The sequence below is a fragment of the Gekko japonicus genome, unplaced genomic scaffold (genome assembly GCF_001447785.1).
Source record: "Gekko japonicus isolate JY-2015 unplaced genomic scaffold, Gekko_japonicus_V1.1 scaffold333, whole genome shotgun sequence".
Classification (NCBI taxonomy): Eukaryota; Metazoa; Chordata; class Lepidosauria; order Squamata; family Gekkonidae; genus Gekko; species Gekko japonicus.
Window position 1 is genome coordinate 1230528 of NW_015164192.1, and position 27282 is coordinate 1257809.

The following is a 27282-nucleotide window of genomic DNA, read 5'->3' on the forward strand; positions in this document are numbered from 1 at the left end:
TACTGGGAATACCATTGCTTTGACCATATGGACTTTTGTTGGCAGGGTGATGTCTATACTTTTTATTATGCTGTCAAGGTTTGCCATCGCTTTCCTCCCAAGGAGCAGGTGTCTTTTAATTTCATGGCTGCAGTCACCATCTGCAGTGATCCTGGATCTTGGAACATGAAGTCTGTCACTGCTTCCACGACTTACCCTTCTATTTGCCAAGGAGTGATGGGGCCTGATGCCATGATCTTAATTTTTTTGATGTTGAATTTTAAGCCAACCTTTGCACTTTCCTCTTTTACTCTTAGCAAGAGGCTCTTTAGGTCCTCTTCCCTTTCTGCCATTAGAGTGGTATCGTCTGCATATCTGAGGTGGTTGATGTTTTTCCCAGCAATCTTAATTTCGGCTTCTGAATCATCCAGGCCGGCATTTTGCATGATGTACTCTGCACATAAATTAAATAAGCAAGGGGACAATATACATCCTTGTAGTACTCCTTTTCCTATGCTAAACCAATCGGTTGTTCCATATCCTGTTCTAACTGTCGCTTCTTTACCATTGTACAGGTTTTTCAAGAGACATGTGAGGTGGTCTGGTACTCCAATCTCTTTAAGGACTTGCCATAGTTTGTTGTGATTCACACAATCAAAGGCTTTAGCGTAGTCAATGAAGCAAAAGTAGATCTTTTTCTGGTACTCTCTTACTTTCTCCATAATCCAGCAAATGTTGGCAATTTGATCTCTAGTTCCTCTACCTCTTCAAAAGCCAGCTTGTACTTCTGGCAGTTCTATACCTGTCTCACACAGGTATAAAAGGTGGATCAGGATGTGACTAACAATTTCTTCCACTAGAACACTGGTGGGAAAGGTCACTATGTTACTGCAGATCTGATGTAGTGGGCCGTAACATCCTTTGGAGGTCCTAGGCTTTGCACTTCGTATGTCTCCCAGATATATGGCTTGGGACCTTTTTACCTAAAGGCTGAGCTGTGAGACACAGACAGAAAATCCTTTAGCCTAATCTGCGCCATCCTGTGAAGGAGGCACACAGAGCTCTGATCACGTCTAGTTTGTGCCAGACTCTCTCACTGGGGTAACATAGTATAGAACAAAAGGATGGTAGTATCAGCTCTTCGTTAACAGTCCCCGACTCTTTTTGGGACTACAAACGGAATGGAATAAATCCCATGGAAATGCTGTTCTAAGGGCACTGGTTCCACTGTACCTACGTGCATTAAATTTGAATAGGTCAGGATAGAAGAAAAGGTGTCTCTGTCCTGTCTTGGGAAGTGGGGAAGCACAAAAGTGAGGAAACTGCTGGAATCCTGTTTGTTAGGAGGGAGCTGTCTCTGTTGGAATCTGGACCTATAGCCAAAGGTGTGGGAGTATCTAAAGCCCTTTTGTTCCTGATTTTTTTAAATGCTGATGAATCTAAAATAGACAGAGGGTCCACCTTCCAATGATTTAGCTATAGGTTCATTCTTAACACTATACTGGTGGCCTGTGCTCTGGCACCAAACTGCATGGCCTCTTAGGATGCATCTGCTGCAAATTTTGCAGCCCTTTAATCTTTAGGATGGATCTCTTCAGCGTCAAGGAGTCAGTGTTGAGCTCTTGATGGCCCTGGAAAAATCTGAGAGCAGGTGGCTCAGCTTGTCAAGAGAGGTTGCTTCAGGGGATCCCTTAGGGGCATCTCATTATTATTAATATTTTTATCCACTGAATTGTTACACGTGTTGGCCACAGCCTTAGGCAAAACTGCTCCTGAAGGTAGGACTACTACTGGAGCATCCCCCTACGCCCGCAAGAAAGTGTCATTGCCTGGAACTGCCCATTCTGCCTTTAGTATGTAATCAAAGAATTTGGAGATGGACAATTTTGAGGACCCTTTGGATGGTTTCTCAAACCCTCCAGTATCTAAATTAGATGAAGCGGATGATCTAGGGTTTGTTTGTTTGGATCCAACTGGTAGTTAAGAAAAGGCAAAGGTACTTTTTTCTTTTCTTTTTTAAATCTCTGCAGATGTTCCAGCCAGAAAGGCTTAGGAGAATTTTCTGACAATTCCCCTTCCTATTTATCAGAGCTTGCTGTCATGTATCCTATAGTTGAAAAGAGCCCCTCCACCCCTGAACCCAAGCCTGACATGGGTGACTAGCTCTCAAAAGCTCCTGATGTTGCCATTGCTAGTGTCCTTATCAGCGAGATCAGCCACAGCCACTGCTTAGCCAGGTACTCTTAGCCACGGAAAGGCCAACAGGATTCCTGGTTGCATATGCACAGGGCTGGGGGAGGCCCAGGCCAGACTAGAGGCTTAGAGAGGGAGGGCAGAAAATGTGCGGGGAAAACCCTGAGCAGCCATCCTATTGGAATTTCCCTGAACTACCAAAACCATGCTGGGAAAGGCCTCAGAGAAGACTTGGGGGGGGGGCTTGCTCTGCTGCATTTGCTTGGATCTGCCCTTTGTTCACCTTGGGGGTCCTCATCCCGCTGCCCCTATGTCTCTTGGGGGGGGGGAATCTGACCTTCAGCTCCAACCCTCTCACTCCCTGTAGGCCCGGAAGCCTCCGAGTCTGTATGGGGCAGGCCAGACTCTGCAATCTCCTCATGGTTGCTGGACCCAGTAGAGCTCTGCTGGATTTTTCCAGTGCAGTTGGGGGCTGGCTGCAGAAACAACCTGAAGCCTCAGGTCTGGCAGCACCAACAGAGGCCCGTGCCAGTCTCCGATGCCTGAATCCTCAGGCGGGAGAGGCCTACCACAACAGTCTCTCACTGAGGGCAGTTTGTGGCATTCTAGATGTTTCTACCGTTGGCCAGTCTCCGGTGCCTGGAACCTCAGGCGGGAGAGGCTTGTCTTAAAGGTCTCTTTTTCCTTCTTTTAAGACCAACAATGGGGCCTTTCTTCAAGGCTTTTCCATCTTCCATATAAGGCAAGAGCCTCCAAGAAAGCAGAGCTAGGCTCAAGCATCCTGCTGGAGCGGCAAGGCTATTGAACCTGGAGGGTCAGCCTCAGTCTGAGACAATAGTCTACACAAATCTGCATAGCCCTGCCTGGAGAGAGAGGAGGCGTGACCTAACCAATTTGGATGACTTCCCCCAGTAAAGGAGAATACTATACCTACTAGAACACTGAATGTAAGTACTAAAAGTAGCATAGGACATATTAATGTTTGTAGAGGACTGTATTCTTAACTCTTTAACATTCATTTGGGCTGCCAAGATGCCAACACGTGGCCACCTTCCACATCACTTGAGCTCCCACTTTGTTTGACATATAGGTAGATGGCCACAATGATCCCCTCTTTATGTAGGCCTCAGGGGACAGCTTGGGTAGCCTAGGAGAGTGGAGTGGGAAAGAATGGAACACCCAGTTTCTCATAGATTAATGCATAATGCTCTCTTGCACAAATATTTGGGCTCTGTAGCTCAATAACAGTATCTCAACAGGGTCCTGAAAATATCTTTAATAGCACCTGCTTCATGTTACCTGTTCCAATTAACAATGCAAGGGAAGGAGTCTTTGGGCGATGTTGCACGAGCTGGATGACCCCCCTTCACTGTCATTGGACCCCGACAGAGGTGGGCTATCCGCCACTGTGACTCGTTGCCATGGGGGACCTGCAGAGGCCTCAGATCTTTGGGAGGGGAGGGAGGTTACGTCACCACCCTCCGCTCTCCCTCTGCAGGTCAGACAGTTCGACCTCTCTCTCTCTGCTTCACCTTTTTCTGTTGCCAGTTTATCCTCCTCGGCCTCTGCCTCTGTTCCCCCCTTTATTCCCACTTCGTGCCACCTGTTCCTCCTCATGCTCCCCCCTTCCCCCCTCTCTCAGTCCCACCCCCTTCTTAAGCCGGGACACTGAGCCATGGGTTCAGTTTCCCCTTGGCTCTATCCTTCCGGCCCTAGAGGCTGCTCCAGTCCTGCGCCTCTCTCTCCCTGGGATGTTCTGAGCCATGGGCGTGCCCTTGATGGCCCAGCGCAGTTTCCTTCCTGCTTCCTGCAGCTTCTCCTCACTGGGTTGGACACCCATCGGTGGTGGTGGTGTCTGCTTGATCGGGTGAGGCTCCCCCGGGGTCCAGGCAGCTCGACAGTGGCTTGGCGGGTCCGCCCCTCCCTTCAGTAGGTTTCTTGGGGGCCGGGGTTCAGGGAGACGGCATTGGTGGAGCCCTGAGCGGTGATGGCAATCCCCGGGAGGCCCACCCTCGGGACAGGGGGGGAGAGAGGACTAGAGTGAGGGAATACATTTTAGTGGGTGGGAGGGGTTTTAAAAATATTAGAAAAATGGTATATTAGGATTTGGGGTACAGGTACAGTGAATATACCACAGAATGATTAAAGACATTATGAATATACCACAGAATAATTAAAGACATTATGAGACAACAGACAAGCATGAAGAAGTCCAAGTTTGAGTTAAACTCAGAACTTTGATCACAAGTTTCCCTTTGATGTTAGGATAACTTGATTTTTAATTGTTATTGGCAAATGGCTATAAATCAGTCTGGATCCATACATGTGAAAGCCAAAGCACTTTTTCTAAAAAGGAAAGTTTTCTAATGAGTTTTCAGAAAGGTTTCTTCTGTACTGATGATTACCAAACATCACAAACACACACAAAGATTTATATAAATATCGGAGTGATACAAGCCAACTCAAAAACTTTTCATGTTTCCCTGAAGTGGTTCTAGTCAATTCTATACAAAGGCTTAATGCACACAATGTGCTTTTCTACCAAACCACCAGAGCTAGACACCCACTAAACCGTAATTGAAAGGGTGAATGTCCACATTAACATAATACATTTCCTCATGTACCCAGACAGAGAACACCCAGAAGAGGAATCTTGCAATTCTCCTCCCAGAAACTAACTAACAGAACAACCCTAAGCAAGGTTACACCATTCTAAACTGACTTCAACAAACTTTGATGTGCATAACTGTTTTAGGATTGCACTGTAGGCCTCCTGAATCGGTCCAGACTGATGTTGAAATGCTCAAACCATTCCTGAAGACATAAGCTTTCTCAGTCTAAATTTAATTTGAATTATTTATTTAAGCTTGTATTCCGCCCTCCCTGCAAGTGGGCTCAGAGCAGATCACAACAACAAATCCACAATAGGAGTTAAAACATTTCACAATAAATAGTTAAAACAGTTAAAAACAAAAACTATAATCTAAGAGCAGATAGCTCCACAATTCAGTACGATAGTCTCGAACACTGGAGCCACTAGGCCACAAACCAGACTGTGGGTCTTCACCTGATGGGCTGTACACGATGGAAACGTCAGCAAAGGAGGTCAGTAGATGGAATAATTGAACACCTGCTGCCTCACTCAAAGGCCTGGCAGAACAACTCCATTTTACAGGCTCTGTGGAACTGTAATAGGGCCCACAGGGCCCTGATCTCCAGTGGGAGCATGTTCCACCAGGCTGCGGCCAGGGCAGGAAAAACCCTGATCAGGTCATGGCTAAGTGGACATCCTTTGGGCCGGGGACAACCAGCAAACGTTGGTCTGCTGAGCACAAGGCTCTCCGGGGCACATATGGGGAAAGGCGGCCTCTCAGGTATGTCAGTCCCTGGCCACACAGGGCTTTGAAGGTCAGTACCAACACCTTGAAATGGATCTGGTAATCAATCAGGAGCCAGTGCAATTTGCGTAGCATTGGCTTAATATGTGTCTGCACAGGCAACACAGTCAGCAAATGGGCCGCTGCATTTTGCACTAGCTGGAGTTTCCGAATCAACTTCAAGGGCAAGCCTATGTACAGCGAGTTACAATAATCGAGCCTGGAAGTGACCACTGCATGGGTCACTGTAGCCAAGTCCTGGGGGGAAAGACAGGAAACCAGTATATAAAATGGTAGCGATGGTATCTGACGATACTAAAACTATTAAACAAAAAGTAAAAATTACATTTGGTAGTATGTTCTAATAAATATGCACTATATATTTATCTACAGGTTCAACAGAAAATTTTTGGTCTACCTCTTATTAAAGAGGTTCTTCAAAATTTAGCATATTTAGGGATAATAAGAAAGTCTTACTTAATATCAAAGAGCTCAGTGCACAATATTCATAACATGGCAAAGTATTTTATCTACATTGCCACAGCAGTTCCAGCCTATCACATGAACATACTACAATGAAGAAGCAAGAATTATTGGTCACATATTGAGAACACAGATTTTCTTAGAAAACTGATGCACTCACTTTCTGAAAAGGAAGCTGGTCGACACCAGTGCCAAACAATTCAGACACAAAGCTGGGTTTTATACTCCCCCAGTGGCTACAACATTTTTGCTACTGGAATACAGGGTATTGTGTCATTTGCAAGGTCTCAAAACTGAGAACAGAAAAGAAATTCATCTTGCTATTGTAAATTTGTAACAGTACATTCATTGGAGGAGATGGTAAGACTGCCATAATGGGATGAAATTATCCATGCTATATTTTTTTCCCCAAGCAAGTTAAAATTCTGATCCTCCTCTCAGTTCACAAAGGAAGATATAAATCTCTATGAAATCATTATGCTTGCATAGTTTCAATATAGCAGAGGCCAGGGGTACTCAGAAGTCCTTATCTTGTGGAATTAACTGAGTGGGCACTGAATATCAGCAGGACATTATCTCCAAAATTTTGAAAAACTGCAGTATTGTTATGCCAAAAAAAATGCATGCAGCAATAAAACAAGATGACAGTTTATTTCAATTAAAAGTTTAAGCTCCCCTTTAAAAATATGTAAAATTGAAAGCTGCCTTGTTACACCTTATTTAATGTGCCTGGCATTTACAAATATTTCTTAACTATTTTGAATGGTCTTCAAGACTCTTGAGATTTATTTTTTTCCTAAAACACCGTAAATGGAAGTCATTTAGGAAACAGTTCTTTAAATTACAGGATATCTTCCCATTTTTCTTGAATAACTTTGCTTTCTCCTTTATACTTCAGAACAGAAGAAACAGTGTTGCACTTACCTGTAACTGCTGTTCATCAAGGATATTCTGTGTAGGCAAACATGAGACTGTAAATGAGCAGGCCTGCCACGGATAGGTTTTACAGCTAAAAGCCTCCAGGAAGCGCTGTGCACCGGAGCCAGAAGAAATTGTTCCCACCCTAATGGCCATGTGCTCCAGCGCTCCAGTGCCCCCACCCTCAGTACCTCAAGCACTGCCAAGAGCATGGAGTGAGGCCGGAGGGAGGGTATGTGTGCCTGCACAGAAGATCTTCAATGAACAACAGTTACAGGTAAGTGCAACAGTTACAGGTAAGTGCAACACTGTTTTCATCATCGATCTTCTGGGGATTCTAACAAGGTACTCACCAGGTGGCGGGAAATACTCTCATCACTTGAATAAAGACTGAAGAACCACCTTGCCCCTTGTTCCTTTCTTCTCACATGCAGATCCAGGACATAGTGGCATTGGGGAGCGGTGGCACAGAGGATTTATCCTCTGGTTAACATCTGAACTGAACAGAGCTGCTGTCAGTTCTAGCCCACCCTGGTGTGAGCTACCAGCCTTGTCCCCAGCTCGCTGTCCACCCAGTGGTTCGAAAGCTTCGGTGAGTAGATAAAATGGGTACCACTCCTTAGAGAGGGTGGGCACACTAAACCCCTGTGGGGGAGGTGTTAGCCGGTGAACGGAAGGGCCAGCTCGGAAGCCTGGAAAAAAGACCTCTTCAGCATTAAGAAGCCTGTGATGGGCCAATCCGGCCAGGCGGTGGCAGTGCGGCACTACGACTCAAAGCAGTCCTGGAAGAACTGACAGTCATTCAGCCAAGCCGAAAGTGAATGCTGTCCGGAACACACCTGAAGCTTACAGCTGAACAAAATCCCCGTCGGCTGCAAAAGTGTGTGATTTAAAGAATTATATGTTGTCCTCCCTTATTCTATGAATCACTGTTAGTCCCGTGTGAAAACTTGAGTAACTGTAAATCGCTCAGAGCCAGCAGCACTGCAGGATGAGCGATCAATAAATCAAAAGGTATTATTGTTGTTGTTGTTGTTGTGACACACAAAAGTGTCAGCTGAAGACCACATTGCGGCTCAGTCAATCTCCAGCAAAGGAACTCCATCCAAAAAGGCAGCTTAGGAAGCCATAGCTCTGGTGGAATGGGCCTGCACTCCCAAAGGACAAGGGAGTTTGGCCTGACCATAACACCTCCTGATCATAGTCACAATCCACTTAGACAGTGATGAAGCCATCTTAATCTTCCTAGGGCCCACAAAACAAATTAAAAGGGCCTTATTTTTTCAAAAACTCAGGGTTCTCTTTAAATAAAACAATAAATCCCTTCTCAAATCCAAAGTATGCAGGGACCTCTCATTCTCTGATTCTTGCAAAGGGAAAAACATTGGTAGTATGATCTCTTTAAAAAAAACCATGGGTAAGAATTGACTGCTGGGCCTGAGAACCACTCTCTCAGGGAACATCTTGAGGAACAGTGGGTCCACCCACAAAACAGCCAACTCACTAACTCTCTGGGCATAAGTAACAGCAACTAAAAAGCAGACTTTCATTGACAAATTAGCCATGGACAAAATATCAGATGTTATATCCTTGGCAGAGAATCCAGAGTTTCATTCAGATTTTTTGGAACGTAAGTTTCCTGTTCTTAAATATATGGAAAGACATAGTAAGCTTAAAAAGGCACTTCCCGATAATTTGAATATAGCTATATATTGAATAGCTGTTTGATTTTATTGCTCTTGTGCGTTTTGTGTTTTTAATTATGTTTTTATTGCAGTGGTTTCGTTATATTATATAAACTTATTTTTTAAAAAACACTAAAAACAATTTTTAAAAATAAAAATATAATCTCACAATTAGGGAGGAGAGCTAGTAAGAGCTAGTAAGGGGACACTAAATGGAACAAAACTTCACCTGCTAGTGGAAGACAACTATTGAGAGAGACAGAGACATTTCTTTGGGGAGATAATTCCAAATTCTTGGTGCCACAACCAAGAAGTCCCTTTTTCAGGTTGCTGCTCATCTAACCTCAGATGGCTATTCACTGACAGTGAAGATGTCCCAAGCTGCTCCCAGGGAGTTAAAGATGTGTCTCAGGTCAGGAAAGTTTGAAGACCATCAGCCTACAAGGTAATTGACATCTCCAAATCCATTCCTGAACTCTACCATATTTCAAGTGTCCCGTCTACTCAATATGGTTCCAACACAGGTGAAATCTTTTAGATCCAAAGACAGATTTAGATCCAAAGACAGTCATGCAACAACTGACCTGAGGCAAGCCATTAGCTACACTAGCCATTTTAAATGGACTTGGAAACACAAGCATACCTAGACAGGTGAACTGGTGAATTTTCTCAGCCTGTTGTAAAATACAGAAGACATTTTACAGAAATACTCAGATACAAATTTCTACTGCATTTATTTCGTACTGATAAATCAGTCACAAGTGTAGCTGGACAGAGAATTGTAAGCTGAGTTGTACACATGCAACCAAATTACTATATAATATTTTTTTAAAATATTTTGTTTTCTTGAAGTACTGGAGATGGTTAAGATTTAGGACTTCTCAGACAGAAAGTAGTAAGGATGCATACTATGACTTACAGTTTCAGAAAAGTATCTAATTTGTTGTTTCAAATGCTAAATATAACTAATTGAATAGATCTTTACTGCAGAAAATGGCAGATTACCACAACATCTTGTTATCTTGATCCACAATATTAGGCAAATCATGACTAGGCTCTTAATTCTTGTATTCTGTGCACTACTAATCCAAGCAAAACTACTCTAAATTAACAGAGAAACTACCACAGAATACAGCATAATTTGCAGAATTAATTGTACCAGGAGACATTACAACTGGAAAATCAGACTGATTTACTAAGCATTCACACTTCATTATGGCATTCTATACTTTATTTGGAAAGCATCAAAAATTCAGAAACTTGATCATTTCTAAAGAATTTTCTATATGTATTCAGAGGACAAAGACAAAAGAAGGGCTGTTATACAACTGGGACTTTATCATGCTGAGGCATGAAAGGGGGGAGGTGCCATTATTCCAAAAGTTTTAAAATTGATTAATTGCACTCAGACACAAAAATAAGAAAAAACAGAAAATAAAAATCTTACCCAGGAAAGCAAAATTATTCTTTCTCAACAGTAGACTGAGCACTTTGATCCATACTTATACTGCCTGCGAGTCCAATCTACTTTAGAATCACTTATGTTAATGGGACTAATACTTTTGTAGGAGAGCGATAGTCCTTCTCAGATTTAAGATCACCGTGTATGAGCACGTCTTTATCTAGATATAACCAATGATACAAAGCACATCAGTAAGATATGGCTGAGTGCCCTTATTTGCAAGAATTGCCATTAAAGCTAGCTCAGCGGTGGGACTCTCCATTTGAGAGGCAGAACCCAAGTAACAGTATTGTCCTGAAAGCATCACAGTGCTAGTCAATTGGTGAATGTCTCATTTGATAATTACTATACGATCATGTGAATAGCTTTGGTGTGATAGTTACTTCTCTGACTTTCAGCAGACAAAAACTATCCTGATATGGGCTAATGTCCAATAGAGATTTCATACAGGCGACCTATCATTTTATTTGCAATCATTGTGCAGTTGAGATAGTCACATGAACTGATCTTGATCTCCCTGAACAAACTGCCAGAGCACTATTTTCTAATATGCACAAATGGCAATATTACAAATATAGACTCTTTAGTTGCTCAAGCACTATGGGGAAATTTTTAATAGAACACTACACATCATCTTAAAATGCATAACCATTTTAAACCTTTCACAATAAAGAAATTCCTATTTTTGCCAAAGGTTTATAAGGTAGTACAGCACATCCAACACAAGTTTATCTTCTCCCTGTGGATGAAAATATCCCTTTCTAGAAATTACCAGGGGGATGTTTAGTGAAGAAGAGGATAAATTTGAAGCTGAAATGATGGATGGCAGTGACCTTTCTATCTGTAAAACTTCAGCATATAATAGGCTATTTAATCTTGAGAACTGGATTATTATTAATCAATTATTCATGACAGTTTGAATATATGGGAGATGCTTCTTGTTTTCTTAAATATCACAAAGCTGAAGTCCTGTTTGAGTAACAGGAAGATTAAACCTGAACAAGTCTAAAGACATTGGCATTTCCTATACCCAGTGTTCCTGGAACTTTTATATCCAACAAGTTGTGCAGAATCATATTCTAATAAAATTCACTTTGTACATGTTGCTAGATGTTGATTAAAGCATAACTGTGAACCACAAAAAACAAATACTTTACTAAAATGTGGCAGAAAAACTGTAACATGAATAAATGTTAAAATATGAGCAATGACAATAGAAGCAGAAAGGTCCCCATGTCGAGAACAAGGTCTCTTCACAGTAAGATCCTACAGGAGCCCAAATTCAACAATGAACATCTGAGAAAGCTAATAACATTAAAAACGAATAGTACATATTAAACAGTGGTTTTCAGTAACAACTTGTTCCAGCAAAAAGTTTCTTGAACAAAGCTTAACAAAAACTCTACTATGAAAAGCTAATGGTGCAACAAAAATTTCTAAACATTACTATAAATGAGCCAAACCAACCTATCAACCCATTCCATGTGCGAGGAGGTTATTCATTTTAGAACAATAACAGAAAACATTACCTGCCAGCCACTTCCAATTTCTAACATTACAACCAAAGTGCATTTGAAAGACTATATGTGATCAATATGCAGCTACCAAGCTCAAGAGAAGCTCCTGCGAAAATAAACACACTGCACTTGAGTGTCTCCAACCACCTTGTGCAACCATAAAATGGAACAAGAGAGGTTAAAAACATGGAGGAAGCATCAGAATTTGCTAAGAACCTTTAGCAATGTCCCAGTTGGAAATGTGTCAGGAACTCCCTTTTTTTCCCCCATCAAATCGCAGCCGACTTATGGCAACCCCACCAAGTTGTCAAGGCAAGAGACATTCAAATGTGATTCATCACTCCCTGCTTCTGCATAGTAACCCTGGTATTCCTTGGTAGTCTCCCATCTAAATACTGACCAGGTCCAACCCTGTTTAGCTTTTGAGACTGCACAAGATTGTGCTAGCCAGGCTATCACAAAACAAGGACGGGCTGGGCAAGAACGACGGAACATACTGCTAGCTCACTAGGCAGGAAAGAGAGAACACATTGTCCTTCTGAGGTAGTAGAAACAGTATAAGGGGGGAAAGGGTAATACTGATAGGAAAAAGGGGGTGATTAGACAAATGCTGGAACAAAGCAGCATGAGAAGTAGTGGCAAGCTCTCGCTCACTCTCTCTTTTGGGTGGAGGGGGGATTTGTACGGCCTAAGCCATTTTCATCAACCATAATCTAATTAACTAAATTCTAAATGATATCATCCATGAATTGATCTACCTGTTTCTACCAATGCAAGGAACTACAATGAGAAATTGTTGTATGAACACTAGTTTTTATTCTTATTAAAAAAAGGTAAAGGTTCCCTTGCTCAAAAGCCAGTCGAGTCCGACTCTAGGGTTGCGGTGCTCATCTCCGTTTCAAAGCCAAAGAGCCAGCGCTGTCCGAATTTATTTATTTATTTATTTTATTTATTATGGGATTTGTATCCCGCCCTACCCATATGGCCCAGGGCGGCCGAAGAAGTTTCCGTGGTCATGTGGCCGGCATGACTAAACACCAAGGTGCACGGAACGCTGTTACCTTCCCACCGAAGTGGTACCTATTTATCTACTTGCAATTTCTTGCTTTCAAACTGCTAGGTTGGCAGTTATTAAACCAAGCTTATAAATAGCCAATCTTTTGACTGTAGACGAAGGCTTTAGCAAGTTGAAAGAGAATTCTTGGTTCTTTTATTCTTTCAAGCCAGAAATTATGAACATAGGTACATACAGTCTACCAGGTTAGTGCAACATGTTTAAAGGCTAATGATTTTAATAGAAATATTGGTATGGTTGCCAGCAGTCCTGGAAAAAATGTTCTGTTCATTTAATAGGGGCTTAATGCGTGGATATGGAAAATAACACCTCCTGGTAAATAAAACCCCATTCAGTTTCTGTTAAAGAGACAGAATATTTCTCCCAAGCCTGTCAGCAACACTAACTATCTGCAATGTTGTGTAATCTCACATGCTCAAGCTGCTCACATTCTGTGTGCCAATATCACCACTAACAGTTACTAAAGGTTTCTGTCCAAAGCTTGAGAACCAATGTTATTCACATTGTAACACAGTCATACGCGTCTTTTTCTAGACAGCAAAATATGTCAACAAATGTACTACCAAATGGTTTGCCATGGGCTGCCGATGGAATCGTTCTGTGCGATCGCACCAGTGTGCGGCTTTCCCCCCGACTGTCCTCCTTGACGCGCACGCGCTGACGGACGAAACTGCGGTGTCTGATCGCATTCTGGCGGGTCTAATTGCACCGGCGCAAAGAGCCACGCCTCCCCCCCCCCCCACGTTATCTGGCCTGTGTGACTGGGGCCTATATTATCTTTCTGGAATGCTTAAAAGTGAAAAAAGAGCATCTGGAAACATTTATGCATGAAAGCTAAAAGCCTTAACAAAAGGAGCAATACTGAAAGCATGTAGGTGGGCAAACTGGAACAAAAGAAATTTTGAGTCATTAAATCATTGGTAAACGGGAGCAAAGTTCTTTATAAATTTACAATTCTTACTTTATTACATTTAACACAATCAGGCTCCTTAATGAGTCATCCTTATATAAAACCTTTTTTAAAAAAGAGAAACTGTTCTATACGCATCAAACCAAACATGTTTACATTCAGACTAATTCAACTCTCTATTCCATAATATATGTCTATTAGAGTATTTCAATGAAGTTTAATGAATCACTATGGATAATCCATTAAAAACACACACTGTATGAAACAACACATCTGAGAACCTACAACAAAAGATTGCAATATTTCTCCTCAGCTCCTAACTGGTTTCAGTTCGGCCTGGAAAGTAGTGGTAGAGATGCAGCACTCATGCTCTGAACAGGGGAAGGGAGTGAGAGGATTCAAAAGGGAAGAAAGCAAGAGAGTTATTAGGGGACCTGTTCATTGACTTTGAACAGCTTCAACAGACTTCAGAACAAATTTAGAGTCCAGTGGCACCTTTAAAACCAACAAAGGTTTATTCAAGGTATGAGCTGGAAAAAATGCATTCTCTCTCAGATACTAAGCCCTAGGGTTGCCAGACCCCTGGTCCAAGCGCAGGTTCCCCCAATTTTGAGGGCTCCTTCCTGCCTCCAGCCAGCTGGCTGGTGAAGCCCCACTCCCAACAGCGACCACTCAGCCACCCCTACTGCAAGATTTAAAGGGCCCGCCAGCTGACCAGTGGGAGCATGTGGCCCACGGATCAGCTAGAGGGCCATTTAAATCTTGCAGGAGCGAGGGAGGAAGAGGGGTTGGCACATGTGCCTGCACTCCAAGCCATGCATTCACAGCTTGGAGTGCAAGTGTGTGTGGCATCCCTCCCACCCGCTTTTTCCAAACAGCATTAAAAGGGGGGGGGGCGCATGCCTGCACTCCAAGCTGTGAATTCGTGGCTTGGAGTGCAGACACACATGGGCCCCTGCCTCTTTCCAAAAGCATTTTTAAAGGGACGCTTTAAATGCTTTTGGCAAGAACAAGGGGTCCCCGGTCCCCAACGTGATGATGTCACTTCTGTGTGGTGTCATCACATTGGGGACATTCCCACCCCCTCCAGTAATGCCCCCCAAAGTCCCCCGCCAGAGATTTGGAAGGATCTGGCAACCCTACTAAGCCCCCAAAATTAAAATATGAGCAATTTCCTCCAAGAATTTTAATTTCTATGCCATTTTAATTCTTCCATCAGCTCTTAGGAAATTCTGCTGATTAAAGCAACAGAGAGAAGTGTCATAAAGAAACAAACCCACAAATAAATTGACTATGGAAGTGGACCAAACTCAGGCTACAAGCCAAATTAATGTTTCAGCAAGAGTAATGACTTCTGCCTTCAGCACATGATTTCCCCACTTCTCCCCTTCTGAGTTTTGGGGCATATTTTGGGCTCACATGGGAAGGGGGCAAGAAAACTGAGTTCTGTGTGAAGCCCTTATGCACACAGAAATATTAGTATGAATCTAACACTCATGTTGGTGAAACTTCCCCATTACTAAGTAGAATTTATGGATAGTTAAGTTATAGAGCTGAAGTGTACAGTGCTTTTGAAAATATATATTCAATTTGTAAATATACCCTTTAATAAATACAGGCCCCGGTCACACGGAGAATTTGCCGCGCGAAAGGCACAAATGCTGGGCAGATTTTTGGGGCGCGATCACACCACAACATCTGGGAAGCTAAGCGCACCCATGGCCAACCCATGGTGTGCCGCCAAAGATGAGCAATTTAAAAGTACCTGCAAAGACCTACTAGCAAATGCTGTGCCATGGGCTGCAGACGGACTCATTCGGTGTGATTGCGCCTATTCCCTCCAGCTGTCCTCTTTGCAGCGCGCACCGAAGGACGAAACCCCGTTGCGCCGCCGTTGCATCTGATCGCATAATGGTGGATCAGAATGCGACGGCGCAAATAGCCATGCCTCCCCCCCGTGTTTTCTGGCACGTGTGGCCAGGGCCACAGTTATGCTATTCTCTGAAATGACCCCTGGCACAAAAATTGATCAAATCCATATGTCAAGGGTTCAATTGCTACATTATTAGGGAAGATGTAAAAATCCATAATTCTAACAACCCCCTTTTAACAACTTATGCCAACAGGCTTATTCCAATATTAAAAAATAGAGAGATAGGATGTTGTGTGCATTTAGACAAGTTGAGAAACTGTGGCACTACTCAAATCACAAGTAAGGAATGGCTGTGCTGAGTTTTGAATAGAGACCAAACAAACGACACACCCTGAATCACTATACTGTACTATAACACTGAGGAAACGCCAACGTATTTATGTGCCAATTTACACACAGTCACCCAAAGATGGGAGATTTTTTAAAAATTCAGAACTTTTGTATTTATTTATTGGATTTATACCCCATCCTCTCCACCAAGGCAGGCTCAGGGCGGCTTACATAAAATTTTAAAACAATTTAAAACCACATAAGATAGTTCAATTCCTATGTAACGGCAAGTTGAGCCAGTTTGGTGTAGTGGTTAAGTGGGCGGACTCTAAACTGGGAGAACCGGGTTTGATTCCCCACTCCTCCACTTGCACCTGCTGATGTGACCTTGGGTCAGTCACAAGCTCTGGCACAGCTGTCCTTGAAAAAGAGCAGTTTGTGTCAGAGTTCTCTCAGCCCCACCCACCTCACAGGGTGTCTGTTGTGGGGAGAGGAAGGGAAAGGAGTTTGTAAGCCGCTCTGAGACGCCAAGTGAAGGGCGGGGTATAAATCCAATCTCTTCTCTTCTTCTTCTTCAAATCATAACCCAATATTTTCATGACAGGAATCAGTTAGTACAAACATAGTTGATTAGAAAGATCCCAGGGAGGGTCCAATGTTATAACAAGATGTTAAATGTGGTCAAATGCCTGGTGGAAGAGCTCCGTCTTGCAGCCCCTATGAATTTGAAGTAAGTTCTGCAGGGCCCTGGTGTCCTCAGGGAGATTGTTCCACCAGTGTGGAGCCACCACAGAAAAGGCCCTAGCCCTGGTGGTGGCCAGTCTGGCCTTTTTAGGGCCAGGGAGCACTAGGAGGTTTTGTGTCCCTGGAAACAGGGTCCCCGATTCCAGTGCTCTCTGGGGAACATGTGGGGAAAGGCAGTCCCTCAGATATGCTGGTCCCTGGCCATAAAGGGCTTTATAGGTAAGAATCAGTACCTTGAAGAGAATTCTGTATGCTATGGAAGCCACTGCAATGCTTTCAGCACAGGCTGGATATGATCTTGTGGAGAGAGACCCAACAACAGCCTGGCCGCCACGTTCTGCACCAGCTGCAGCTTTCAAATCTGGGAGAAGGGCAATCCCATGTAGAGAGCATTACAGTAGTCTAATCTCGAGGTGACCATTGCGTGGATTACCATTGCCAAGTCAAGGAAGGGAACCAAATGCCTAATCAGCCGAACATGGTAAAAGGCTGACTTGACAGTGGCTGCTACCTGGGCCTCCATCATTAAGGAGGCATCCAAGAGCACTCTCAAACTCCTAACCTCCAGCGCTGGCACCAATGGCACCCCATCAAAGGTCGGAATGAGATCTCTAATGCCGGACCACCACAACTTAGGCACAGAGCCTCCATCTTCATTGGATTCAGTTTCAATCAACTCAGTCTAAGCCATACAGCCACAGCTAGTAATGCCAGATCCAGATCTTCCAGCCAAGAGTCTAACTAGCCGCCCAACAGCAGATATAGGAGAAGGAGGAGAGAGCCAGTTTGGTGTAGTGGTTAAATGTGCAGACTCTAATCTGGGAGAACCGGATTTGATTCCCCACTCCTCCACTTGCAGCTGCTGGATGACCTTGGGCAAGCCATAGTTCTGTCAGAGCTGTTATCTCAAGGACAGTTCTGTCAGAGCTCTCTCAGCCCCACCTACCTCACAGGGTGTCTGTTGTGGGGAGAGGAAGGGAAAGGAGTTTGTAAGCCACTCTGAGATTCCAAGTGAAGGGTGGGGTATAAAAACCAATCTCCTCTCCTCGATCCAGATGTCTTTGGAGATTGTCCGTGAGGGCGACCAGTGCCATCTCCATGCCATGGCCCAGACCAAAGCCAGACTGGAAGGGATCTACTATGGAAGCGTTATCCAGAAAACTCTGTAACTGACTTGCTACTGCCCTCTCAATTATCTTGCCCAAATAGGGCAAGTTGGAAAACGGCCAGTAGTTTGCCAATTATGCCGGATCCAAGAATGGCCCAGCAGTTCTGAAACAATCCTTTATAGCTCTGCATATGCAGCATTCTCCTGGAACAATCTAGTCAAGATTTCCTGAAACAAAAATTACTAGGAACTGAATCCTCGGTAAGCAGGTGTAGGATTGTAGACGAGTTTAAATCAGTATTTGTACATTAGTATACCTTCACATTTTTAAAAGATAAATTCTCTAGCTGCTCCACATGATCATTCTAGGATGAGGCAGAACTTGGAAACCACCACCCACATCCCCATATATGTGAGATTGGTAGATATTTGTGAGAGAAACAGAAATACACAAAATGATGTTGACATTTATTAAGATAGTTCAATACTGAATCTATGGAACAGTGTGCTAATTTAAAATATAAATTACAAAGGCCCTCCTGACATGGTACAGCACACAAGTAACCAAACAGCATATTTATATCTTAGTTTCTGCTCTTCAATAGATATGGAATTCATCCCTGCACAGAAATACCACAGACACATATTGCAGTTCACACGAACTGTATTTGACACAGATATAACTGACATGGTCAATATACAGATTACACTATAGAAAGTCTAAACAGCAGCAATTTGTTCTGGTAATACTTACTTCTGACAAGGTCATTACTAGCATTACTTCCCCAGACTGACTGGCGTTGTGCATTTGCTTGTATGCTTTGGTTATCTGAAGGCTCTGTTGTCTCTCTCTCCCCTACAGCCATTCTGTCTCCAGATTTTTCTAAACAAGAACAAATAATAAAACTATAGTCACTGATTCAAACAGCTTTACTCCTCCTTTACAGGCTACTTAATCAATGGGGATTTCTCACAGCATTCTCATACAGATTTGTTTCTGGTTAAGTGCGCATCTTTGGCTCAAATGGCCCAAAGTTCAGGACACCTAAGATTAGAGATGTAAAATTTCCGGAAATTTTGAAGCTCGGAAAAAAACCCGTTTTTTTTCTAGTTTTTTTCGAGGGGAAATTGAAATTTTCAGAAAAATTGAAAAAATGCTACATTAGCATTTCTTTTGTCTTTTCTAGATTGAAAGTCATTCTGTTACTTTAGGAACATAAAATATGACTATAGACATTTTTACTTGGCATGAAATTATCACAACTAGCATATTAAAAATATAGTGTATCCAAACAATTATTTCAAACAGAATAACCACCCACATGTAAAAACAAAACTGAAACTTTATTTTCTTCTGACAATAGCACCTCCTAAAGGAAGAAATGCATCTTGTTCTTGCATTTAAGGGTTCGGTTTGTAACTGCACAGAAATTAGATCAATCTGATACCATATATATATATTTTAGAAATGATTTGGAAAATATTTGAACACCTTGTCTTAAAATATTTTATTCATCATGTTAAAATAAAACATTCCATAATCAATTTTTTTTCTTTTTTCAATTTTTCCAATTTTTTGGGAAAAAACAAAAAGGCTTCAGGGAAAAAACAGGAAAAAAACATTTTTTTCCCCGAATTTTTCCATTTTGTTTCCGGGCCTTCACATCTCTACCTAAAATACCGCCACAGCAAATTATTCAAGGGTTTTTTTTAAAGAAAGGTTAATGTTTCTCCTCCTTTGTGTACTAATTCATACATCTAGAAAGAGCAGGTATGTCCAGCCATAAAAAGAGACTTCTTAAGGTTTGACACTGAGTACTCCCCTTTCAAAGCAAATGATACTGACAGGAACAAGGCAATATTGTTTTGTCCCCACAACAAATGGCTTCCATATGGCAACTGTCCTCAGCTCTCATCCCAAAATGTAGTGAAACTTGCCAGGTGGATAGAAGAACATGGAAAGTTTCCTTATCAGCACTGGATGTTCCTGAAGCCTTTTGTTACTGAGTAGAGAGCTTTCCACATAACTCAGAAGATCCATCCAAGCCTTAACAGAAGTTGCTGTAAGGCAAGAATAGTCCCCACAGACTATCATCTTGCAATGGGGATGACTATATATAGCAGTACAACTTTTCTCTATAATTGACAACAGACTTATGGGTCTATAATTACTGGAATTATCCTTGGAACCTCTTTTGTAGATAGGAATGACAAACAGATTTTCACTCTTGTACAAACACTATATTTGCTAACACTATCCCAGTCTACGTATAGCAATGGTGCATAGATTCACAGATGTTATAAAGCCTTATAAACATTAAAGGAGGCATCATATATTAAAACTGAATTGTGAGCTCTGCCTTCCTGTTTGAAAGACCTTTGCGGAAAGGATTTCTTCCCCCCCCCCACACACACATATCTTGGAGAAGGAAAAAAAGTTTTAAGTACTGAAATTAAACTGTTGGCCAATACAGCACCCCTGCAGCAAACTTACCGCTTGGCTGGGTGAACAATTCACTCAACATTTTGCTGAATTGGAGAAATTAACACTACCTGATCTCTTAAAAAGGAAACATCTTTGTAGTAGATTAATCAAGAAGCAGAAGAACATACCGGTTTTAGTTAGTCTTTAATTATGGAATTGTGATGATACTATTTTTAGGTGGTTTAACTGAAATGTAGTGATCACAGGAAGCAGGACATAAGGTTGGCTACTATGGGCAATAAATAGGCTTACCAAGTGGCAGCGGGGGATCCGCATGTCTTCACAGGATCCCTGCCGCGGGGACAGCGACACGCGTTGCACCCGCCGTCGCCAGGATGTGACTCTACGCATCGCTCTGGCAACGGGGCTGTTTGGAGTCCCATTGCCAGAGCGACGCGTAGCGTCACATCCTGGCGACGGCGGGGGCAACGCGTGTCGCCGCCCCCGCGGCAGGAATCCTGTGAAGACATGCGAATCCCCCGCCGCCACTTGGTAAGCCTAGCAATAAAATATGAACTATAAGGCTAGAGACAGCCCTTGAATGCAAGTGTGGGGGAGGGTTGATATGGTTGCTACAATCCAAGTATGATGGTTTGTTTCTGGAGGCACAAAAAGAATATACAAAGGAACAATGAAAGCAAAATTACAGGTAAAAAAGAGACAAAAATAATATATTCATTTCTTTAAAAAGATGTCATGGCTCTTCTAAAGAAAGGTACAGGCAATTCAAATAGAATTTCCTTCCTAAATTGCCCCCTCCTCTCCTGGGACTGCCACCTCTTTTATCTTATTTGGAATTATTCCCAGGATCCCCAATTCTTCCCCCAGCATGCACTTACAATCCCTGGCCCCCTCTACTCCCCCCCCTTTCTGAGTCTCTATAATTGGCTCAGAACCTGCTCTTGTGTGCGCTTCTGGTTGCCTTCAAACCCATATTTGTGCAGCTTCCGAACACCTGTTGACACACAATAAGTACCTGCTCTTTTCCCTTTTGGAAACATTTAGGTCCTTTCCGCACTTGGATCTCATCCCTGGTTTTATCAAAGTTCAACTTGCGACACAATACTTTGCATTTATCCCTAGTTATAACAGCATCCATTTATCCTGGGATAAGTGTGGGGTGAAACCGAGGTGACCTCAGTGCAATGTGGAAACAAAAAATACCCCGAGATCATTACAGGGGTGAACTTGGATGTAGTGTAGAATGTAAAAAACCCCTGAGATAATTACAGGGGTGAACTCATGTACAGTGTAGAATGTAAGTTCAGGAACAGGGTTGAACCAGGATTTAAGGTCTAGTGCAGAAAGGACCTTAGTGTCTCGATACTTAAAACCCGCATTCGGTTGGATTCCTGAATAGATCTTCAGTAGCTACAGTTTTCCTTGTCAATTAATCATCTTGCCCTCTTCCCTTTCACTGGCCTCTTACCTTCTGGCTTGAGTACTGTAACTTGTATAACATTTCAGTGCCTGGAGTAACTGGTTTTCTGGTAGCTTTCACTATTTGATATTAACAGTGACCAATTTATATTATTTTGATTGCTTGAAACGTACTAATTTCCTAGTCCACCACGTATCTTTCTTGATTTCACTCTACTTCGGATTCAGTTCGCTTTCAAAACTTGGGATCGCACATCGTTAACTTAATCACAAAGATTATTACTACTGTGTGAATCACTGTGGAGATTTCCAAAGTCAGATGTAGAAACAAAACAGGCAGCTCCACAGGAACAATTTGAAAGGCAGAGGAAGGAAGATTTCTTCCTTATACTTGGGGAAGTTTTAGAACGAATTTGGACTACAGTCTAAAAGTGAGCCATATTCACATGAACATGCACAGATGTAGCATACCATAGGCCCCAAGTTAACATTATTGGCACATGCCAGGAATAAGTGTCACTTGGAGCTCCTAAAGAGATCAAAAGCAGTTCATCAATCTGATACTCAAAACATTCTGACCCAAATCAATGAGAGTTTTACCATCACATGTTACATTCATATATACTGTTACATTCCGATATTCACATACAAAACAGTTTCAGAAGTATTGTGGCATTTAATTTAAAATGTCAGGTAATTTTACATGTCAACTTTCAAAGAGCTATTTTTTTTAAAAACTACAAATCTGAAGTGTCAAAATCTAAAATTAGCGAGTCTAAAAAGCATTATTAGCATAAACATCAGACTTTGATGGTATATCTGGATATTTCTCGAATTTTAACCGTTTATTTTTAAGTGCTTTGGCTGCAACTCACTGACGCAATTGAGTGCAAACAAGAAAGGTGAGTTCAGCCAGAAATTTATTCAACAGTTCTGCTGTAAACAGTCAAACTCTTGAAGAGGCAAGTTGTATTTTTAGAATGAAAAACTGCTTGCCTTTTCAGCATTGAAAAGCAGGAACATTAAAAGAACCTGCCCCCACTTACTCCAGTCTCTGCCCCCACTTACTCCAGTCAGTTGTGGATTCTGGCTGAAAATATAATCCAAGATCAGAAGTTTCAACTAACTGACCCTTCAAGATGGCCTGATATAAAAGTAAATTCCAAGATATTTCAGATTTTTCTTGAGAAGGTTTATATGTACATCACTTCTCCATGTGTATTAATCATCTTAGCTGGAATTACGCAAATGAAACTGAGTGCTGAAGTGTACCCTTGCGAAATCAAATACTGACACTGCCAAAAACCTTGCATTTTGTTAGTTAAATTCATAGCTGCATTATTATCTAAGTGAACTATGTAACGTAAGACAATTAAACAAGAGACAACCAAATGACAAGATAGCACTCATTATTCAAAACAGTAGTATTAATAAGACCAAGAAACATTAGCAACTTACTCAACAGCAAAAAAAGCCCCATGCCCATTACTCATAGACGTAAATCATTGCCAGTAAAGTGTGCTGTGTAATCTGAGGAAATGAGAAGACTTGCAAAACTTGAGGTTTCAGTAATATCAATATTGAGATACTGCCACAGAACAGCCAAGAGAAGGGCAAAGTTGTCAAGCATTCAGCTCAACATTATCTACCTGAAGCATACAATTCTCACACCAGATACTATTTGATTATCTAAATCAGGGTTATGCATTTCCTCTCTTGTTCTATTAAATTTCCTACTTACAAAACTTGGGAGTTACAACATAATTCACACTTATACCTTACTAGGCCATAAAACTATCTTAGAGAACTGCTATGTTCTCAAGCTACAAATACTGAACTAATTTCAGCCAATACTTAACTAATTACAGGCAGTGGCAGCTCTCTTCCTAATTTGGGGGAGGGGAGGAGACACACAATTAAAGAAAACTGCATCAATAAAATTCAAGTTTAATAAAGGCAACTACATCACCTTCTTTATTTGGTTTTGTTTTCCAAATCCACCTTCAGATCCAACAGGAATTCAAGAAAGGGAAGATGAGATCTAAGAATAAGCATTATGTGATTACAAGTGGAGACCCGCAAGAAACTTGCAGGATGGTTATCCCATTCCTCACACCTTTGCTTCCTTTCTTACTCTCTCTCTCTCACTCTCCTCTCTTACTTCCCCTCTCTTTCTTCCCCCATCACTCTCCCAGCCTCCTGCCTGCTTTCTCCCCCACCCTGCACAGCAGCAGCAGCGGTGGTGGCAGTGCTCTAGTCATCCACCTGCTTCCTCACCAGGAAATGGCTGGTTTGGAGGGTGGAGTCTATGGCATTATACTGGTTTGAAGTTCCTATCCTCCTCAAACCCCACCCTCCCCACGCTTCACCCCTCAAATGTACAGAAATTTCCCAGCCTGAAGTTGGCAACCCTATCTCCTTCCCACCCAACAGCCAACCTACCTTTATCTGCCTCTCTGTCTTTAGCTTTCCATCTCCACCCCACTTACCCTTAGCCAACTAGGAAAATTACAGTCTTTCTCCACAGTAGCTTTCCATCTCCACCCCACTTACCCTTAGCCTCTAACAAGGAAAATTAGTCTTTCTCCACAGTGGGGTCCAAAGCAGCTTATATTATTCTCTCCTTCTTTTAATCAGTACAACAACCCTGTGAGGTTGGTTAGGCTGAAAGTGTGTGACTGGTCCAAAACCACCCAGTCAGCTTCCACAGCAAGATGGGGATCTGAACCTGGGTTTTGCAGACCCTACTTTGAAGCTCTAACTGCTGTACCACACTGGCTTTCATAGGGTGGCTGCTAGGCATCCAGGCCTAGTTGAGTCATGCTAGTCAGGTGCTATCAAGTCACAAAGAGGGTGCAGCCAGTCCTAGGGTTGCCAACCTCTAGGCGGAACCTGGAGACCCCACAGAATTACATCTGAACTCTAGACAGCAGAGATCTGTCTCCCAGGAAAAAATGGCTGATTTGGAGGGTGGACTCTGTGGCATTATATCCAGCTGAGGCCTCTCCCTTCCCCAAACCCAGCCCTCTTTAGACTCCACCACAAAATCTCTAGGAATTTCCCAGCCTGGCAATGGCAACCCTTTTCAGGCCCCACCCTAAGGATCCCTCTCTGAACGGCCAAAATAGGCCTGGAAAGTGCCCTGCTCCCTTCTCCTGCCTTTTACTGACAGAATCAGTTAGAAGCCTCCACTGCCCAAGAAAGTTTTAAAAGGACAGTGGACCTGCAGCAAAAGAGGCAGGGGGTTCCCCTGCTATTTAGCCATTCATACTGCAGGAGAAATCCTCCCCAATTCCAGCTCCAGTTCTGCTTTTGCTTCATCCCCTCTTTCTCTCTGGCTATCAGTCAGTCTCCCTCTCACTGTTGATGAGGCGGGGCCTAGAGTACATCCCTGTGGCAGCCATTTCAAAATGTATTTGGGAAGAATTCAACCCTTCCCAAGGGTTTTTTTTCCTGCACACCCACAGAGTCCCCTGAGTCTGTAGAAAAACCTGTTGGGGGAGAGTGTGCCCTCTGTTCGCAAAAATAAGTATTCAAATGAAGAGAGGACTGTTGAGAATTAGATATGCAAGTGGGAACCTGCAAGAAACTTGCAGAGAGCGTGCATCCCTTCCCCCTCTTTGCTTCCTTACCTCTTCCTCCTTCTTTAAGAATCTTCCCTCTCTTTCTCCCCCTGCCCTTATCTGTTAACCTACCCCATCACTTTTGCCCCATCCCTTTTCTGTTAATCTACCCCCTCTCTAATAATCTACTCCCTATTCCACTCCATGGGGTCGCAAAGAGTCGGACTCGACTGTGCAACTGAACAACAACAAATTCCACCCTTTACCCCATCCCCTTTAAGTGTCAACATACCCCCATTTCACTTATTCTCCCATTCCCCTTATCTGTCAGTCTATCCCACATCTCTTTTGCCCCACCTTTTCTCCATTAGTCTACCCCAGCGAGCACTATGGTCAGGAACACAACATCGACTGACTGTTCCTGGCCCTAAGGATGCCAGGCTTGCTGCCACCAGGGCCAGGGCCTTTTCAGTGGCGGCTCCACACTGATGGAATGAGCTCCCGGAAGAGATCAGGGCCCTGTGGGACCTTTTGCAGTTCCACAGGGCCTGTAAGACGGAGCTCTTCCATCAGGTCTCCACCAACAACAACATTCGCGGTTTTGGGTCGGCTCTGGTCCGGGGGTGGGGGGGTTGCATTATATCATCACACCAAGCCGAAGAGCACCGATGCCGATGAAAATTGTTAGTACACCATCTGAATCGTTCAAAGAGTACTATCAAAAGAGTACCATCACTAGCACTTTAACTGTTAATTGTTTAAATTGTTTAAATTTTGTACATGGTTTTATGGTACAGGGTACCAATTAGTGTAAGCCGCCCTGAGCCTGCTTGCGGGGAGGGCGGGGTATAAATTAAAACAATAAAATAATAGAGTAATCAAACTCATTCCCACATGATCTGTTCCTTAATCTCCTCACCACTGAATCTTTACTGTTGCTTTTTCTCCCCTTAATGTCAGTAGCAACAAGTGACACCAAGGGGCATAAAACGTGAGATCTACAGTATTTGTAAGCTGTCCATCACTGTTTGCAGCACAGAGTTTACTGCCTGAGTGGTTTAGGACACAGGAGGGCAGGAGGGAAAAAAACATGCCTTCATCTTGTAGCAACTTGCCTGTGAAAAATAATGTGTACTTTTGATAGGGTTGCCGGCTTTGGGTTGGGAAATACCTGGAGATGGGGGGGCAGCTTGGGGAGGGCAAGGTTTGGGGGGGAAGGACCTCAGCAGGATATAATGCCATAGAGTTCCCCCTACAAAGCAGCCAGTTCCTCCAGGTGAACTGAACTTGGTTATCCAGAGATTAATTATAATAGCAGATTTCCGGGTGCCACCTGGAGATTGGCAACCCTAGCTTTTGAACATGTGAAAAGTGCCTTTTATTCATCAATGATAACATGTCAAACCCATGTCCCCACAAAATACAGGATTAGCGCTAAAGTGCTAGTGACACAATGCTCAATCAAGCTTAAGCCCAAGAATTTTGCTACAGTAGTACTGCACTGTACAGGACCAAAGGACTAAGCGGGCATAATACCTTGGTAATCTGAAGGCCCTCTCATTGCAGAAAAATGTACTCAAACGGAATTCAAATAAATCCAAGTGGAAACCCATGAGAAACTCACAAGAATATTCCCTCACTAATTCTATGTTTGAGTCTATGTCCCAGAGAAGGACTTAAAACACAGTGAATGCTTGTCACGTATTATATAGCTGCCACTCCTGTTTCGCTCCTTGGCTTGTAAGTGCATCTGCTGTACACTCACCTTTGTCTCTCTCCTTAGTCACTAACTCTTTGCTTCCTTGTCTAGTGCTGAATTGTAAGTGCCTTGCAGTCTGAGACCTGTCCATTTTCACATGTAAATGTCTATGAGGTACATACTGATATCGGTGTACGTAATTAAAAATAATAATTTGTATATAATACAGGAGATTTATTTATTTATTTATTTATTTGTTTAATTAATTAATTAATTTTTACCCCGCCCTCCCCGCTTGCGGGCTCAGGGCGGCTTACAATATGAGGTGCAATGCAGCACCATAGTACACAATACGGCACATAGTGCAATAAAAACACGATAAAACATTTAAAACAATTCAATACAACGGGCTACGCCCGAGGATCCCGCGTGACAAACACCTCTCTCCATATTGCACCTGCCCTTGGGACAAAGGGAGGATGATGTGGCCCCCCAGGTGTT

General features: G+C 42.8%; 1 protein-coding gene across 1 annotated transcript in view; it reads right to left on the reverse strand.

Moving 5' to 3' along the window:
- MDFIC (MyoD family inhibitor domain containing) overlaps positions 1–27282 on the reverse strand; it is an 89478-nt gene that overhangs the window by 47099 nt on the left and 15097 nt on the right. Inside the window, exon 3 of the mRNA XM_015408293.1 lies at positions 18409–18537. Within this exon, the coding sequence (XP_015263779.1) occupies positions 18409–18537 (129 nt within the window). The remainder of the gene's footprint in view (positions 1–18408; positions 18538–27282) is intronic.